Source organism: Mesoplodon densirostris, chromosome 3 (assembly GCF_025265405.1).
Source record: "Mesoplodon densirostris isolate mMesDen1 chromosome 3, mMesDen1 primary haplotype, whole genome shotgun sequence".
Classification (NCBI taxonomy): domain Eukaryota; kingdom Metazoa; phylum Chordata; class Mammalia; order Artiodactyla; family Ziphiidae; genus Mesoplodon; species Mesoplodon densirostris.
The window spans coordinates 130667502-130685880 of NC_082663.1; the positions used below are offsets into that span (position 1 = coordinate 130667502).

Here is an 18379-nt window from a genome sequence, read left to right on the forward strand (position 1 = left end):
AAGAAACAAATCTTTTGTCCTTGTGGTTTTGGATTAATATTAAGCATGAATATATATCCTATATTATATTGCTTCCCTTCTGCTCTGGGGCAGACTGCACGCTCCTTCCGAACAGGAAAACTGCACAGCCCACGGACTCAAATTTTTGAAAGCTGTTTTCTCCCACTCCCCCCAACCCACCCCGAACCCTCCCCTTCCTCCCTGGCCCCTCAGTCCCTGTATTAGAAAAGCCCCTCCCTCCCCGCTCCCACCGGCCACCCGAGGTTAAATAGATAGTGCCACATTCTAAGAGTCATGCATCGCCACATTTGGGATTGCACACATGGCAGAGAAGGAGACGGTTGTGTGTGCGCCCCCTCCCTCCCGTCCCCTCCTCTTTGGCCCTCAGATTCCTGTGCTCTTCCCACTCTGCCCTCTCCCAGCCTCCCCCCATCCCAGGCCCGTCACTGGTTGTGGACATCCTCCCTGCGGACAATCTTGTAGATGATCCAGTAGAACATGTTGAAGATGAGGAAGGCCATGGGGAAGCCGATGCGGGAGATTTTGTCAATCTTCTTGGCCCTCTGGATGAAGAGTTTTCGCATCTCCTCCGGGGACTTAGATGGCGCAGGAGGTGGGTTGGTGGTGGTGTTGTTGGCGCCTTTGACCGAGATGCCATCCTTGGCCTGAAGGCAGGCCGGGCCCATCCCATAGGCAGAGAAGTTGAAGCGGCCCTCTCCGGCCTCATCCTCCTGAAACAGATTCAACATGGGGCTCTACTTAAAATAAGACAGGAGCTGGGCACCCTCCCTGCAAGGCACTCCCCTGGGGGGCCAGGCCATGCCCATCTGGCTCTCCCTGCCTCCGGGACAGCGCCATTCCAGGCTCCTGAAGGCTCTTTGGCTGGCTGGGGAGTTATGCCTTATAGAGGGGCGCCACTTACATGCCGAAACAGATGCAAACCAGGGGATAGGAGTGCGGCGTGGAGTCTGGAGACCTGTATTCAGGTCTCTGCTCCGTCACTTGCTGGCTGTGTGACCTTACGCAAGTCACTTCCTTGGAAGACTTCCTTCCGTGACTCTCAAAGAGTTTTTTAATTTCATTTTTTCCTTTAAGTGGGAATAAGATTCACTCCACTACTTCAAGGTGTTTTTCGACCATCAGAGGTTATAGATGAGCGGATACTCTGAACGCTTTTGTGTTAGAAATCCAGGGGACAGTTTGGAGAGATCCCCTGCTTTGTCTCTGTTGCCTCCTTGCCCTCTCCCCCCAACCCCATTCCCCAGTTAATGTCTTCTGTGCGTAGGTTGGGGGAGGGAGTGAACGGCCCAGGAGGGAGCAAGGGCTGTGGGCCTCACCTCCACTCACAAGCCAGGGCACCACAGCTGCTGCTTACCTCCATGTTCCTGTAACCCTGGCAGGTGTGACCTCAGACATACCTCTGGATTTTTATCAAGTTATCATTCAAGCCCTTCATCATTTGGCTCCGACTTACCTTTGCAGATTTCCCCCTCTCCCCCACCCTGTGCTCTGCACCCCTGCCTGTTGTGTTGCATGTTCCCCCCTCCCTGCCTCATGCTCACTACCCAAATGTCTGCTCCCCTGACCCTCCTCGCTTTTTCTTTTCCTCATCTGGATCGTGGAGACACTCTTGTCTGCTCTCATCATGTCTGGCTTTGTGGTCCTTCCTTGTGAGCTCTGAGGCACGCTGAGAGTCTCAGCTGGGCTGCTGATTCAGTGTGTGGCTCTGGGGGGTTTTATGGGCTCACTCTGCCATCCTAGAGAGCGAGAGCTCTTTGGGTAGCCTCCCTGTCTTCTGCTTGTTCCTGTGAGGGGCAGGGCCAGCAGAGAGCAGGAAATGGAGCCCAGGGGCCCCAGTGCCTGTCCAGCTCTGCCCCTGCCACTCCATCCTGGGTCCCCATCTGGGCTTGTTGTGATGACCTCTATCCTAGTTTCCCTCCTGCCTCCCATCTCCCCCCCACCCCCTCCAACCCATCTGGGTTGTTATGACATAAATCTTATTGGTCATCTTTTGCTTAGAACTTTTTAATAGGCTGCCACTGACTTGAGGATAATTAAAACTTTTACATGGTGACAAGGCCTCAGATGACTTGGGCAGTCCTGTCTGCATATCTCCGTCTGGCATTCTGTGCTCCAGCCACCCTGTGATATTTCCATCTATTGGAAAGTGCTGCACTCCTCTTTCACTCTGGCCTCTGGGAAGGTGGGTCTCTCTGCTGGAGCACTCTCCCAGCCCCACCCCTGCTTCCATCTCCTTCTCTTTCCCCTAGCTAATTCCTACTCAGAGGCCTTCCCTGAGCCCGAGGATAGGCTAGGTATCCCTGCTGTGTGCTCCATAAGCTCCCTCTACACCCCTCCCTCTTTTTCCTTTTTTATATTTTAAAGCACTTATATTGTTTTCCTTGATTAATGTCTGTCTCTTCCATTAGACTGTAAACTCCATGAAGTCAGAGGCAGAGTCTGTCATGAATATATTTCCTGGGCAGAAGTTCAAAACTCTGCCAATGTTTGTTGACTAAACGTTTACTTGTATATCCTCTCCAATCCCAGCTTCCCCACCCCCCAACTTTTTTAAAAAATTTAAATGCAGTTGTATTCCTAGCACCAGGATTTTTTTTTTAAATTGGAGCATAGTTGCTTTACAATGTTGTGTTAGTTTCTGCTGTACAGCAAAGTGAATCAGCTATACAAATACATATATCCCCTCTTCTTTGGATTTCCTTCCCATTCGGGTCACCACAGAGCATAGAGTAGAGTTCCCTGTACTGTACAGTAGGTTCTCATTAGCTATCTATTTTATGGATAGTAGTGTGTATATGTCAATCCCAATCTCCCAATTCATCCCACTCCCAACCTTCCCCCCTTGGTATCCATACGTTTGCTAGCACCAGGAGGATTTGACACATATGATGAATACTCAAGAAATCTTTTGCAAATGACTGAATCTGGTCCAACACCCATGTTGCAGAAATGCGGGAAAGGAGATGGGCTCCACTGCCTGGCAGATCAGTGCTCAACAAATACTTGTCTAGGGGGAGGACAACTAGAGGGTTTGTGCCAGAGCCGAGGAGAGGAGTTGGGGGAGGCTGGCCAAGTCAATGGACCCTGTGCCTGGAAGTGGGCTGGCTCCGACTCTGTTGCTTATCAATATAAATAGGCCCCCCCCTGCCGCTGTGGTGGGGTGGGTGGGAGTGGGTGCTTGAAAATGTTTTCTCCCTCAGCTCCAGTTATGCAGGGGGAGGCCCAAGTTAACTCTCTGTATAGCTTTGGGAAATTATTCTCTGCCTTCTTCATCTATTAAGCATGAGAGGGGATGGGATGGAGGTGTGGAGGCCTCATCTGGTGAGATGATGATCAATTTCACATTGTATCCAGCAGAAAGGAAATTCCCTAGAAATGACTGGACCAAAGCTTGCTATTCCTAGTTGAGCCAGCAGATGGCAGGAAATGAATGCCCAACTGCACCTGGGGCTGCGTGGGGCTGGAGCAGGGGAAATCTTGAGAAGTTACTCTAGAGCCCAGGGAGGTTGGTAGTGTGCCTTCCCAGTCAGGCTCACAGAGGTTTCCTAATAATCTGACTAATGAGGCTGGCCAGGAAATTCGAGGACCAGATGCTTTATCCCCAGCAAATGAGGTAACGTGGGAAGATGGAGGGAGATGAAGAGCCTGGCCAAGATCACAGGCTCCGAGAAACTCGGGCATGTAGCGAGTTCCTCTTCACTCCCCATCTGGGGCTTAAAAGCTCCTAGGGCTCTGCAGTCCTAGCTTGTACACTGCCAGTGTAAAGGCCGCATCCAGGGGGCCTTACTCCAAGGAACCTCTTCTTTATGGTGAGCCCGATTCTGGGTCCTTGTAGTTTCTGACATTTGTGCCAAGTTCAGAGCCCACGGGCACAAGGAAGGTCCTGCTAATTCAGATGCACACCAGGGGCCAGGCAGGAGAAATGCGTGATGAAGTGAGCCTGGGGCTGTGGAATGCATACAGGCATTTGCAGTGCACCTGCACCACGTGGGATGTGTATCCAGTGGGACCAGATGCTGCAATGTTTTGAGTGAAACTAGAAGTGTGACTTTTGAATGCTGGTACTTTCTTCCAGATTTTTAAGACACTGCTTAAAAAACTTAAAGATATTTGCGTGGCAAATTTGACTTTCTAGCTACTAGTTTTTGACCTCCGCCTTGGGATAAATCTTAGTTCCTATTTAAGGTCTAATAAATGCAGGACTATTTTTATCTGCTTCAGGGTGGAAACATTGATGAACAGATAAGCAGCAGCGGGTGGTATATGGTCAGTGTTTTGAGAATAGCCATGGGTCTTGGAAGGCCGCCTTGCCTTTGCCATCAGTGTCTCCATGATCCTGGTAACTTGCCCCTCCTCTTTGTTGTCACCTCACAGGAGGAGTGGACGGGATGCTCTCTTGAGAGCTCTTGCAGCACCAGTGTGCTGTGAGAGAATGAGGAAGGAACCGAGCAGAGGAATCTGATCAAATCTGCATAGTGGCCTTATGCACACTTTACCTGGCCAGAGGTGAAACAAAGCTTTTGTTTTCCTGTAGTGTATAAAACTGGTAGGCATTTGGCAAGGGTGAAGGCAGCCTTTGGAAGTACTGTAGGCCCTGCATATTACATATCTGCAAGGAACTTCATTCACATTTTCATCTCTGTAAATGCTGCCCCCTGGAGTTGTGCAGGGCACAGTCTAGTGGACTGGTGCCAGTCAAATATTTGGGACATAGTCTTCCCAAATAACTGTCTCTGCAACAAATTTTTGAACTTCTTTTAGCAGAGGGAAATGCAGAAAACACTAGCCTATGGGGGAGAAAGGGAAAATAAAAAGTAAATCCCAGAGATAGTTGTGTTTGGTCACTTCCTTGTTTAGACTATGTTAAGAGTCAGAGGCTAGGTATCTGATGGACAGTAATGGAAGGACTAAAACTAGGGTCTTTCAAGAAGTCCTGTCTGGCTCGCTGCACCCAAGATAGTTTCCTCTTCCAGTACAGGTTATATCCTAACTCCCATGGGCATCTTCTGTCTCGGAATGTCTGCCTGCCGCCTGTGGTTAACTGCTAGAAGTTAATTGAATCAGATGGCTGATGTTTAAGAAACATACTGAGGGAAATCTGTGCCTATGGAATCATCTTAATCCCTGGCACTTGTGTGGCAGGAACAAAACTTAAAGCTACTTTGGCATCTGATTTCATCTTCACCACAGTCCCCCATTATACCCACTTAGTCCATTTTACTGATGGAGAAGCTGGGCCCCAAAAGAGGCTAGCTGAAAATCACATACCAAAGAGGCAGAGTCCTTTGTCACAGCACCTTGTAACTCGGTAGACAGCTATTTTTAGTAGGTCAACCTAAAGCAGCTAGGGCCTTGGTGTGTGGCAGGTATGTGGTGTGTGGTCTGACAGGTCAGAGCATATGAGCCCCTGGTTGTCCTTATCCACTGCTGGAAACACTTTCAGGTAACCTCTCTGACTGGCAGGTCTCCTCTTTTTTCATTAGGTTTTTTTATCCCTTTGTCTGTTTGTTCAAAAAATGCCTATTGCATGTTCACTATCTATCAGGCCTTGTGTTACGCACCAGGGATGTAGCACTGAGCAAGAGGAGACAGGGTCTCTGCCCTGAGGGAGCTTATCATTCAGTGGACGATGCACAGTAAACAATCACATGATTGAATGCATAATTATAACTCAAGATAAATGTTCAGAAGGAAAGAAACCGAGTTCAACTAGAGTATGGTCTTCGCTGGCATAAACAGTGTCTTTGTGCAAATTAGAAGAAAGGCATCCGCCTCTTGGGGTGTATGAATCGAGATCCCTTCCTCTGGCTGATAGAGTCCACGCCAGGGCAGGATTTAGAGAAGAGCACCTCCTTGGCTGGGGGTCCTTGTAGGATACAATCTGCATGACCATACTTAACAGGCTGGCATACGCACCTCAGTACAGGACCTAACCTTGACTTAGGATATCAAGGAAAGATGCCTCAGCCGAGAACTGGAAAATGAGTAGGTTCATACCAGGCAAAGTGCACCAGAAGAGCAACCCAGGAGGAGAGAACCAGATGCCGAACGTTCTGTGCGTATGCTGGAGGAACTATGAAAAAAGCCAGTGTAGATGGTGCTCAGAGAGCAAAGGAGGAAGTGATGTGAAGATGAGGCTGGAGAGAAAAGCAGCTTCTCTGATCCGCAGGAGAAAGGTCTCCTGGGGAAGTAGTTATGGACCAGGATGTGGAGGCAGTTTTCTCCCACAGGCTGCATGCTCCCCAATGGCGCTTGTTGGTTTGGACACACACAACCTCTGAGTTAACAGAGGTTGGTGACTCTTCAGAGGTCGTGTGCCAAGGATTTCTTTATTCAGTTCCTCATAAGGTGAGAGGATCCACTCTGGGGGAGAATCTTGCTGGATGCCCTTTTCTTGGAAGTAGGAAGCAAAGGCCTGCAAACTGGACATTCTACTCTAAGATCTCACCTTTTGTGGTGCAAATCCCTTCTGGAATCAGGCCCATTGAAATAATTGAAATGTTTTCCACCCTGTAGAAAACACCAACAGACACTCCCTCTGCCTGCCATGCTTTGGGTTTATAGCTAGTTTCTATCTTGACACCCTCAGTGTTTGCTCCCTCAGTTCTGTCTTCAGGTGTAACCTGATAGTTAGTGTTACTATCTGCCTATAGACCCGATCAGGGCATTGTTTATGGGAGGGGAAGCTATCATGGCACTGTTTATGGGAGGGGAAGCTAGGACTTCCAGAACTTTGACCCCTATTTTGTGCCTGCTTTACCCACTGAGAAGGATGGTCCAGTGAAACAAGTATTGCAAGACAAGGTTACCTGGCACTCTTCTGTTTGCCACCAGCAGCAAGCCAAAGGCCTACCTTGTGATGTCTTCGCTTCCTCCTGAATCGGAGCAGCTCTTTGTGCTGCCGAGACACAAAGTTGACAGCGGCGTACTCGAGCAGGGCTGAGAACACGAAGAGCAAGCACACGGCCATCCAAATGTCAATGGCTTTCACATAGGACACCTGGGGCGGAGGTGGGGGGAAGAGCACAGGGAAGTGAGTAGAGAGCAGAGTGAAGTCTTGAGTACCGAGGAATGTTTTCTGCTCATTAGGACTCCCTCCCCCATCACTCACTCACTGCTGTCCCCTCTCAGCTGGGATATTAGGGAGGAGGGTGCAGAGGGAAACAGAAGAGAAATGCATCAAGAAGACTGGACAGAATATTGGGGAAAAAAGAACATGGTGCCTAGAAGAGTACTAAAGACTTTAGAGGGGGACAGTGTGTCTAGCATTATTGTTGGTGGAACAGAATGTGGTATTTAGACTAAAGCTCTAAATAGGAACAGAATTTGTACCTAGGGTTAAAAGTAAGTGGAGGATGTCAGTGCGAATGGCAGAGTAAGATCTTCAAAAACTCTTTCTCCCCATTAAAGCAACTATAAAAAACGGTCAGAACCAACTTTTTTTCAGAACTCTGTTAATTAATCAAAGTCTAACAGCAATCCTGTAAGCATTTGTTTAAGAAAATCAGCTGGATCTCAGTAAGAACATTAAGCTTAATGGCATTAAAAAAACCTCAGCTTTATTGAGATATAATTCACATAGCGTACACATTTAAAGGGTACAATTCAATGGTTTTGTACATTCACAGATATGTGCAATCATCATCACAGTCAATTTTAGAACATCTTCATCACCTCAAAAAGAAACCTGCTATCTTTTAGCTATCATTTCCTTATTCCCCCAGTTGTCTTCTTCCAGTCCTGGACATTTCATATGAATGGAATCATACAATTTGTGGCCTTTTATGACTGGGTTCTTTCACTTAGCATAATGTTTTCAAGATTCATCCATATGGTAGCATGTGTCAGTATTTTATTCTTTTTTATGGCCAAATAATATTCCATTGTATGGATATAACACATATTGTTGATCCATTTATCAGTTGATGGACAATTTGGGCTGTTTCTACTTTTTGGTTATTATGAGTAAAGCTGCTATGAACATCGGTGTGTAAGCTTTTGTGCGGATATATGTTTTTATTTCCCTTGGGGGCTTTGTGGTGTTTTAAGTTGCCCTATTCCCATCCTCTCATCCCCGGCTCTGTGCCAGCTTTGAAATCCAACAGCCTGCAAGCATGGTGAACACGAGTATCCTGACAGCCACTGCATGGGGCAGAACAGTGTAGGAGCTTCTTTAAAGCTGCATTCTCAGGGAATTGTTATTTGACCAGTTTTGTGGTTCTCTGAGAGATCCCACTCACAAGGCTGTCTTTATTTGACCTGACTTGGAGCTGGTCCAGTGTGAACAGCTTTTTCCTTGAGGGCATTTGTTGAAAACAATCATTGGCAAGTGTTGAACATTACATCAGCCCCAGGAGGTTGGTAACAGTTGAGGCAAACAACAGGTTGAGCAAAAAGTATAAAAGGAAAATCTGGGGAATGAGCTGTCCATAGAGGGCTTTAGGAAGCTATGATATATTCCTGGGAATCTGTGCACATTCTAAGGCCTGTGTGTATGCTCAGGGAAGACCTGAGAAGGCTCTTAGCACTCAACTCTGAATAAACAGGAAGTAAAGGCTAAGGCAAAGTTGTAAACTGCTTGGCTGAGTATTGAAAGTATATCCTAACACACACACAGCCCCTAGGCAAAGGCTGGGAGACTTATAGGGTTCAGGCATTTAAGGAAATCTCTTAAATTCTTATCTAACCACTAAACTAACTGTAGAGACTTAAGTGGCCCCACACAGCAAAGAATACAGACATTACAGAATTAATTCTGTAAAGTTATTAAACAAACAACAACAAATCCTAAGGAGAGGAGAATCTGATTTCCAGAGATGCTACATTGTATAATGTAAAATGTGTAATTTTCAACAACAAATCTAAGACATACAAAGAAACAAGAAAATATGGCGAATGCAATGGACTGAATGTGTCCTCCCAAAATTCATATGTTGAAATCCTAATCCCAATGCGATGGTATTTGGCAATGAAGCCATTGGGAAGTAATTAGGTCATGAGAGTGGATCCCTCATGAATGGGATTAGTGCCTTTATAAAAAGAGTCCAGAGAGCTAGCATACTCTCTTTCTGCCATGTGAGGATACAACAAGTCAGCAGTTTGCAACTGGAAGAGGATCTTCACCAGAACCAGACTATGCTGACACTCTGATCTCAGACTTCAAGCCTCCAGAACTGTGAGAAATAAATTTATGTCGTTTATGAGCCACCCAGTCTATGGTACTTTGTTATAGAAGCCTGGATTGACTAAGTCAGGCCCATACATAGGAAGAAAAGCAGTAAAAGGAAGCTGTGCCTGGCCTTCCCTGGTGGCACAGTGGTTGAGAATCTGCCTGCCAGATAGGGGATACGGGTTTGAGCCCTGGTCTGGGAGGATCCCACATGCTGCGGAGCAACTAGGCCTGTGAACCACAACTACTGAGCCTGCACGTCTGGAGCCTGTGCTCTGCAACAAGAGAGGCTGCGATAGTGAGAGGCCCGCACACCATGATGAAGAGTGGCCCTCTCTTGCCGCAACTAGAAAAAGCCCTCGCACGGAAATGAAGACCCAACACAGCCAAAAACAAACAAACAGACAAAAACTGTGCCTGAGGAAACCCAGATGTTGGCCTTAACAGACAAAACTTTAAATCAGTTACATTTTTAATATGTTCAAACAACTGAAAGAAACCTTGTCTACACAACTAAAGTATGAGAGGGAATTCCCTGGCTGTCCAGTGGTTAGGACTCTGCATTTCTACTGAAGGGGCCATGGGTTCAACCCCTGGTCAGGGAACTGAGATCCCACAAGCTGGGCAGCCTGGCCAAAAAAAAAAAGTGTGAGAACAAAAGTCTCACCAAGTAGAGCATGAAATAGAAGTTACAAAAAAGACCCAAATAGAAATAAAATAACTGAACTGAAAGTTTACTAGAGAGGATAACAGCATATCTGAGTAGATAGAAGAAAGAATTAGTGAATCGGAAGAAGAATCAATGAACTTGAGGTTATCCTATTTGAGGAACAGAATGAAGAGAAATGAACAGAGCCTCAGAGACATGCAGGGAACCATCAAGTGCACTAACATATGTTTGATGGGTATTTCTGAAGAAGAAGAGAGAGAAAGAGGCAGAATATTTGAAGAAATAATGGCAAATATTTCCCTAAATTTGATGAAAAACACTAATGTACACATCTAAGAAACACAATATACTCCAAGCAAGATAAAACTCAAAGAGATCCACGCTAGACATACCATAATCAAACTGTCAGAAGCCAAAGGAAAATAATCTTGAAAGCAGAAAGAAGCAACTCATCATGTACAAGGTATTCTCAATAAGATTAACAGCTGATTTCTCTTTAGAAACCATGGGGTCTAGAAAGCAGTGGGATGAAATTAAAGATGACCTGAATAAATGGGAAGACATTCTGTGTTCATGGGTTGAAAGACCTAATATTATTAAGATGGCAATACTCCCCAAATTCCTATATAGACTCAATGCATTTTTAACTAAAATTCCTTTTTACTGTTGTTGCAGAAATTGACAAGCTGATCTTAAAATTTATATTCATGTTCATATGGAAATGCAAGTGACCCAGAATAGCCAAAACAATCTTTAAAAAGAACAAAGTTGGAGGACTCACACTCCCCAACTTCAAAACTCACTATAAAGCTATGGTAATCACGAGAGTGATACTGACATAAAGATAAATATACTTATCAATGGAATAGAATAGAGAGTCTGGAAATAAATCCATGCATCTATGGCCAATAGATTTTTGAGAAGAATATAAATTCAGTGGAGGGAAAGAATAGTCTTTTCAACAAATGGTGCTGGGATAACTGGATATCCACATGCAAAAGAATGATATCCCTCCATATACCATATATAAAAATAAACAAAAATGGATCGAAACCCTATATTTAGAGCTAAACTATAAAACTCTTAGAAAAAAATGTATGTGTAAATCTTCATGATCTTGGATTAGGTATTAGTTTCTTAAGTACGATACCAAAAGCACAAGCAACAAGAGAAAATATAAATTAGACTTCATCAAAATTATAAACTTTTGTGCATAAAGAACATTATCAATTAAGTAAAAAGACAGCCCATATAATGGGAGAAAATATATGCAAATCACATATCTCATAAGGGCTTTAAATCCACAATACACAAAGAGCTATTACAACGCAACAGTAAAAAGGGAAATACCCCAATTAAAAAGTGGGGCAAGAGATTTGAATAGATTCTCCAAAGAAGATACAGAAATGGTCAATAAGCACATGAAAAGATGATCAACATTATTGTTATTCAGAAAATGCAAATCAAAACTACGGTGAGATACCACTTCACTTCTATTAAGATATTTATAATTAAAGAGATAGAATAACAAGCGTTAACGAGAATGTGGAGAAATTGGAACTTTGGCAGGATTATAAAATGGTGTAGCCACTCTGGAAAATAGTTTGGCAGTTCCTCAAAAAGTTTAGCATATAATTACATATGACCCAACAATTCAACTCTTAGGTACATACTTACAAGGGTTGAAAACATATGTCCACACAAAAACTTGTACACAGATGTTCATAGCAGCATTATTTTAAAATAGGCAAAAAGTGGCATAACCCAAATGTCCATCAACTGATGAATAGATAAACAAAATGTGAAATATCCATACAATAGAATATTATTCAGCCATAAAAAGAAATGAAGTAGTGATACATTCTACAACATAAATGAACCTTGAAAATATGCTAAATGAAAGAAGCCAGTCATAAAAGTACACATATTGTGTGATTCCCCTTAGCTGAAATGTCTAGGATAGGCAAATTCATAGAGGTAGAAAGTGGATTCGTGGTTGCCAGGGGCTGGTGGGAGCAGGGAACGAGGAGTGACTGTTGATGAATATGGGGATTTCTTTGTGGGGTGATGAAAATGTTCTGGAATTAGATAGCGCTGAGGCTGTACAACTTTGTGAATATATTAAATGCCCCTGAATTTTATGCTTTGAAAAAAGCGAAGGGAGAAGAATGTCAGGTTGAGTGTAATAGCAAACGAAGCCCAGTATCAAGTCTAGTGTTAACAATGTGTGGAGTAGAATGTTGAGTCTAGTGAGGAGGAATGTGGCATCAACTATTAATAGAGAGTGGAGCAGCATGTTGAGCCTAACATAAGGAACAGGAAGCAGAATATTACCCCCGCTGTTGCAAATGAACAGAGCAGAAAGTGTTGTCAGTTGGTCACAGTAAACAGAATTTGGTTTCAGGCTTTTACAGTAAATGTAGCAGAATGTAAAGTCTAGCATTAATAGTGCAAAGGGCAGATTGAGTTTTCTTGTGAGGATAAATAGAGGAGAGAGTGGTGTCTAGTGTAGATGGCAAGTGGAGTAGAATGTCACGTCTCACATTAAAAGTTAATGGTAGAGGGACTTTCCTGGTGGCGCAGTGGTTAAGAATCTGCCTGCTAATGCAGGGGACACAGGCTTGAGCCCTGGTCCGGGAAGATCCCACATGCCGTGGGGCAGCTAAACCCGTGCACCACAACTACTGAGCCTGCGTTCTAGAGCCCACGAGCCACAAGTACTGAGCCTGTGTGCCACAACTACTGAAGCCCACATGCCTAGAGCCCATGCTCCACAACAAAGAGAAGCCACCACAATGAGAAGCCGGTGCACCGCAAGGAAGAGTAGACCCTGCTCACTGCAACTAGGGAAAGCCCATGTGCAGCAACAAACACCCAATGCAGCCAAAAAAAAAAAAAGTTAATGGAAGAGTCATGTCATGAAAAACAAAAAACAGTGGGGAGACTGTTCTAGATTAAAAGAGCAAATGTATGCAGTATGAATGTTTATTGGATCCATGTCCATTGATGACAGTTTTTGGACAATTGGGAAAATTTAAAGGTTCTATATTAGATGAAATTATGGAATTTCTCCTAATTCATTAATACTTATTCAATGTTAATTTTTTAGATGTGATAATATCATTGTGATCCTTATTCCTTATTTAGAGGTGAATTGTCATGTCTGTTAACTTCAAATGAGGCAGCAAAAGTTGCATCTATCTATCTACTTACCTACCTACCTACCTACCTACCTATAAATAGAGATAAAGTGAATGTGGCAAAATGATAACAATTGGCATCGATGTGAAGGCTTTTAGGGTGTTCAGTGTATATTCTTTCAACTTTTTCTGTATCAAAACAATGTTAAGTGCAGTATTGCATTGGAAATGGTGCAGAATGTTGCACTTAACATGAGGCTGAAGGGAGCAGAGTATGGCATCTGGCATTAACAGTAGAGCAGAATGTTGTGTCTGGTGATGAGTGAGTAATGGGGAATGTGGCTCCAGCAACTGTAGTGAATGTAGTGGAACACAGCACCTAGCATTAAAGGGGAGTAAAGCAGAATGAGGCATCAAGCGTTCATATGACAGAAATCTCTTGAATTCCTATACACTAATGATGAAAAATCTGAAAGAAAAATTAAGGAAACACTCGCATTTCCCATAGCAACAAAAAGAATAAAATACCTAGGAATAAACCTACCTAAGGAGACAAAAGACCTATATGCAAAAAACTATAAGACACTGATCAAAGAAATTAAAGATGATACAAACAAATGGAGAGATATACCATTTTCTTGGATTGGGAGAATCAGCACTGTGAAAATGACTATACTACCCAAAGCAATCTACAGATTCAATGCAATCCCTATCAAACTACCAATGGCATTTTTCACAGAGCTAGAACAAAACATTTCACAATTTGTATGGAAACACAAAAGACCCTGAACAGCCAAAGCAATTTTGAGAAAGAAAAACGGAGCTGGAGGAATCAGGCTCCCGGACTTCAGACTATACTACAAAACTACAGTAATCAAGACAGTATGGTACTGGCACAAAAACAGAAATATAGATCAGTGGAACAGAGTAGAAAGCCCAGAGATAAATCCATGCACATATGGTCACCTTATCTTTGATAAAGGAGGCAAGAATATACAGTGGAGAGAAGACAGCCTCTTCAATAAGTGGTGCTGGGAAAACTGGACCAGCTACATGTAAAAGAATGAAATTAGAACACTCCCTAACATCATACACAAAAGTAAACTCAAAATGGATTAAAGACCTAAATGTAAGGCCAGACACTATAAAACTCTTAGAGGAAAACATAGGCAGAACACTCCATGACATAAATCACAAGCAAGACCCTTTTTGACCCACCTCCTAGAGAAATGGAAATAAAAACAAAAATAAACAAATGGGACCGAATGAAACTTAAAAGCTTTTGCACAGCAAAGGAAACTATAAACAAGACAAAAAGACAACGACACTCAGAATGGGAGAAGATATTTACAAACGAAGCAACTGACAAAGGATTAATCTCCAAAATATACAAGTAGCTCAGGTAGCTCAATATCAAAAAGCAAACAACCCAATCCAAAAATGGGCAGAAGACCTAAATAGACATTTCTCCAAAGAAGACATACAGATTGCCAACAAACACATGAAAGGATGCTCAACATCACTAATCATTAGAGAAATGCAAATCAAAACTACAATGAGGTATCACCTCACACCAGTCAGAATGGCCATCATCAAAAAATCTAGAAACAATAAATGCTGGAGAGGGTGTGGAGAAAAGGGAACCCTCTTGCACTGTTGGTGGGAGTGTCAATTGATTACAGCCACTATGGACAACAGTATGGAGGTTCCTCAAAAAACTACAAATAGAACTACCATATGATCCAGCAATCCCACTACTGGACATATACCCTTAGGAAACCATAATTCAAAGTCATGTACCACAATGTTCATTGCAGCTCTATTTGCAATAGCCAGGACATGGACGCAACCTAAGTGTCCATCGACAGATGAATGGATATAGAAGATGTGGCCCATATATACAGTGGAATATTACTCAGCCATAAAAAGAAATGAAATTGAGTTATTCGTAGTCAGGTGGATGGACCTAGAGACTGTCATACAGAGTGAAGTAAGTCAGAAAGAGAAAAACAAATACCGTATGCTAACACATATATATGCAATCTAAAAAAAAAAGGTTCTGAAGAACCTAGGGGCAGGAATAAAGACACAGACATAGAGAATGGACTTGAGGACATGGGGAGGGGGAAGGGTAAGCTGGGACGAAGTGAGAGAGTGGCATGGACATATATACACTACCAAATGTAAAACAGCTAGTGGGAAGCAGCCACATAGCACAGGGAGATCAGCTCTGTGCTTTGTGACCACCTAGAGGGGTGGGATAGGGAGGGTGGGAGGGGGACGCAAGATGGAGGGGATATGGGTATATCTGTATAAATATAGCTGATTCACTTTGTTGTACAGCAGAAACTAGCACAACGTTGTAAAGCAATTATACTCCAATAAAGATATTTAAAAAAATTTTTTAAAAAGGAGGCGATATGGGGATGTATGTATATGTATAGCTGATTCACTTTGTTATAAAGTAGAAACTAACACACCATTGTAAAGCAATTATACTCCAATAAAGATGTTAAAAAAAAAAAGAAATAGTGACTAATTCCTTGTGCTCGCCTTGTCTCAGGCAGGGAAGGGAGATGTGTGTCCTCCTTATCTGTCCTGGTGTTCTGTGCTCTTGGGCAGTAGGACTTACCTTGGGCAGGGATGCTCGGGAGCCTGAGCTCTGGGTGGTCATGGTGAGCACGGTGGTGATGCCCAGGCCCACACGGGCTGGGGCAGCATCCATGTTGATCCAAAAGGAAATCCATGAGAGGATGACAATGAGCAGGCTGGGAATGTACATCTGGATCAGGTAGTAGCCCATCTGTCGCTCCAGGTGGAACCGGGCCTCGATGCAGGTGAATTTGCCTGCAAGAAATTATAGTGGGAAGGCCAGGTAGCCTTGGACAGGAACAAGGCTTTGAGGTCAGAGCAACCTCGACTGGAGTCCTGGTTCAGCCTCACACTAGCTGTGTTCTTAGGTGAGTGTTTGAATCTTTCTATCTCAGTTTCCTCATCTTTGGTAAATTGGGTATAATGATGATAATAGTAATAATAATAATACTACCAACCTCATATGGCTACTCATGGTTACTGTGATGGTAAAATGATATGATGCCTCTAAAGAACTTAGCACAGTCCTCACAAACTATTAATGCTCAGAATGTCATTTGCCATCATCCCCATCAACACTATATTGTTGCTAAGAGTGGGCCCAAGTGGATCATTCTCTATCCTTCTGCCAGTTTTGTTCCCAAAAAGTGACTCATTTGTGTTACTTCCTCTTGTAGAACCTTTCTTTCCTTCCATGTCCCCATACAAGAAAATCCCCATTACCTACAGGGAAAAGTTCAAACTCTTTAGTCTGCCCCTCACGGTCGAGCTCTAGCCTGTTTCCACCCCATTTCCCTTGTTTCTTTACTCTACTCATGACCCCCTACACTCCATCCCTTGTCTTGAGCATCCTCTGTATTTTCACACTTTTGAGTTTTTGAGCCTGATAATCCCTCTGCCCCGAATGCCCTTCTTCCGCCCCACAACCAGCCAGAGAAATCCTCCCTCTCCTTTATGGCAGTTTAACTGTGAAGTCTCCCCTAGGCAGAGTGCTCTTTTTTTCCTGTGTCCCTTCAGCTCTCTTCACATGATCATCAGAGCCTTGAAGGCATAGTACACTGAGTTAGTAGGCAAGTTAATCTCACTCTCTCTCTCTCTCTCTCTCTGTCCTCTGCGCCGGACTGCGGACAGCTCGTCTCTTCCCAATCTGTGAATCCCTGGAACTGGGCTGGGCCATCCCATGGTGGCGTCTTAGCTCCAGTCCACTGACGCACAGTTACCAGGGGATTTTCTACAGCTCCCTGGACAGCACCTTCCATGTGGACAGGGCCTTGCCAGTCTTCTCTCCTTGAATCCACAGAGCTAGCCCAGAACTCAGCTCTCACTTAAATGTGAATAGTGAAGGGCAGCTGAGATGATGAATGAGAAAACGCTGTGTAAACAGTAAAGGGCTGTGTGTGGTATGTGAGAGTCTGTTGTGATTATTTGATTCATGGGGACTCACTGCTAATGAGAGTACAGTTGGCCCTCTGTGTCTGTGGGCCCTGCATCCTTCAGTGAGGAGGGTCAACTATGGTCTTGAGCATCCCTGGATTTCGGTAATTTGGCAGGTCCTGGAACCAGTTCCCCTTGGATACTGTCTCTGAGTCTCAGCTTGCCCAGGGATGAAGAGAGTATTTTTGAAGGTTCTAAGATATCTCCGGGGTCACTGGAAAGAGACAGCTGTCCTAAACAGACCAGCACCGAGGCTGCCTGCTTTTTCTCTGGGCCTTCTACTTGCATCAGAACCCACAGTGGTTTCTCTGAACCCCTCGCCTTCACTTCCTCTTCTCCTGGGCCCCTGTCCCAGCCTGTCATGTGCCTCCACGCCACTCGGCTGTGTTCAGACAGCAGCCCCCGGCCCAGCTCCCCAGCGTGGCATACTAACTGACTTCCTTTTGTCCACAATGTTGCACGAGCTCCTTCCCAGCCTGAAACAGGGCAGGCAAAGCCAGTCTTGATCCAGCCCCCTTCATCCCTGTGTTCAACCTTCCAACAAATGCTGGGCTAGGCAGGGGAGATAGAGAGCTGAGCTCAAAAGTGGGGTTCCCGGGCCTCCCTGGTGGCGCAGTGGTTGAGAGTCCGCCTGCCGATGCAGGGGATACGGGTTCGTGCCCCGGTCTGGGAGGATCCCATATGCCGCGGAGCGGCTGGGCCCGTGAGCCATGGCCGCTGGGCCTGCGCGTCCGGAGCCTGTGCTCCGCAACGGGAGAGGCCACAACAGTGAGAGGCCCGCATACCGCAAAAAGAAAAAAAAAAAAAAAAAAGTGGGGTTCCCTCCTCATTGCTCACAGTCCAGGGGACCCTTTTCAACTTCATTGTTTACTAATCCTCAGTGCCAGCTCCCAGCTCCCCCCTGAGGTCTAATGTGATCATTCTCTGTGCTTTTGCCCTCTCAGAAATGCCAGTCCTGGGACTTCCCCAGCGGTCCAGTGATTAAGACTTCACCTTCCAATGCAGGGAGTGCAGGTTCGATTCCTGCTGGGGGAGCTAAAATCCCACATGCCTCGCCGCCAAAAAAAAAAAAAAAAAAAAAAACATGAAAAACAAAACCAGAGCATAAAACAGAAGCAATATTGTAACAAATTCAGTAAAGACTTTAAAATGGTCCACATGAAAAAAAAAATCTTAAGAAAAACAATAGAAATGCCAGTCCCTCTGTGATAGACACTGCTAGATGTCCTCCCACTGTCAGCTCTCCCTTCTGCCTTAGGGACAGGGTCCGTCCTGAGCTGGACATGCTGCTACCTGGAAAAGAAACTATCCCCCAGCTCCCCTTGTCATGAGATGTGGCCCAAGCTCAAGTGA

At 44.6% G+C, this 18379-nt stretch overlaps 1 protein-coding gene across 2 annotated transcripts in view; it reads right to left on the reverse strand.

Annotated features, from left to right (window-relative positions):
* Positions 1–443: 443 nt before the first annotated feature.
* The window catches only part of GLRA1 (glycine receptor alpha 1), an 83581-nt gene continuing 65645 nt past the window's right edge, over positions 444–18379 (reverse strand). The window contains exons 7-9 of one of the 2 annotated variants that reach the window (XM_060092069.1): positions 15633–15847; positions 6875–7021; positions 444–731 (exon numbers count right to left, since the gene is read on the reverse strand). In XM_060092069.1, the coding sequence (XP_059948052.1) occupies positions 444–731; positions 6875–7021; positions 15633–15847 (650 nt within the window). Of the gene's footprint in view, positions 756–6874; positions 7022–15632; positions 15848–18379 lie in introns of both variants that reach the window. The other variant, XM_060092068.1, reaches the window with a different exon arrangement.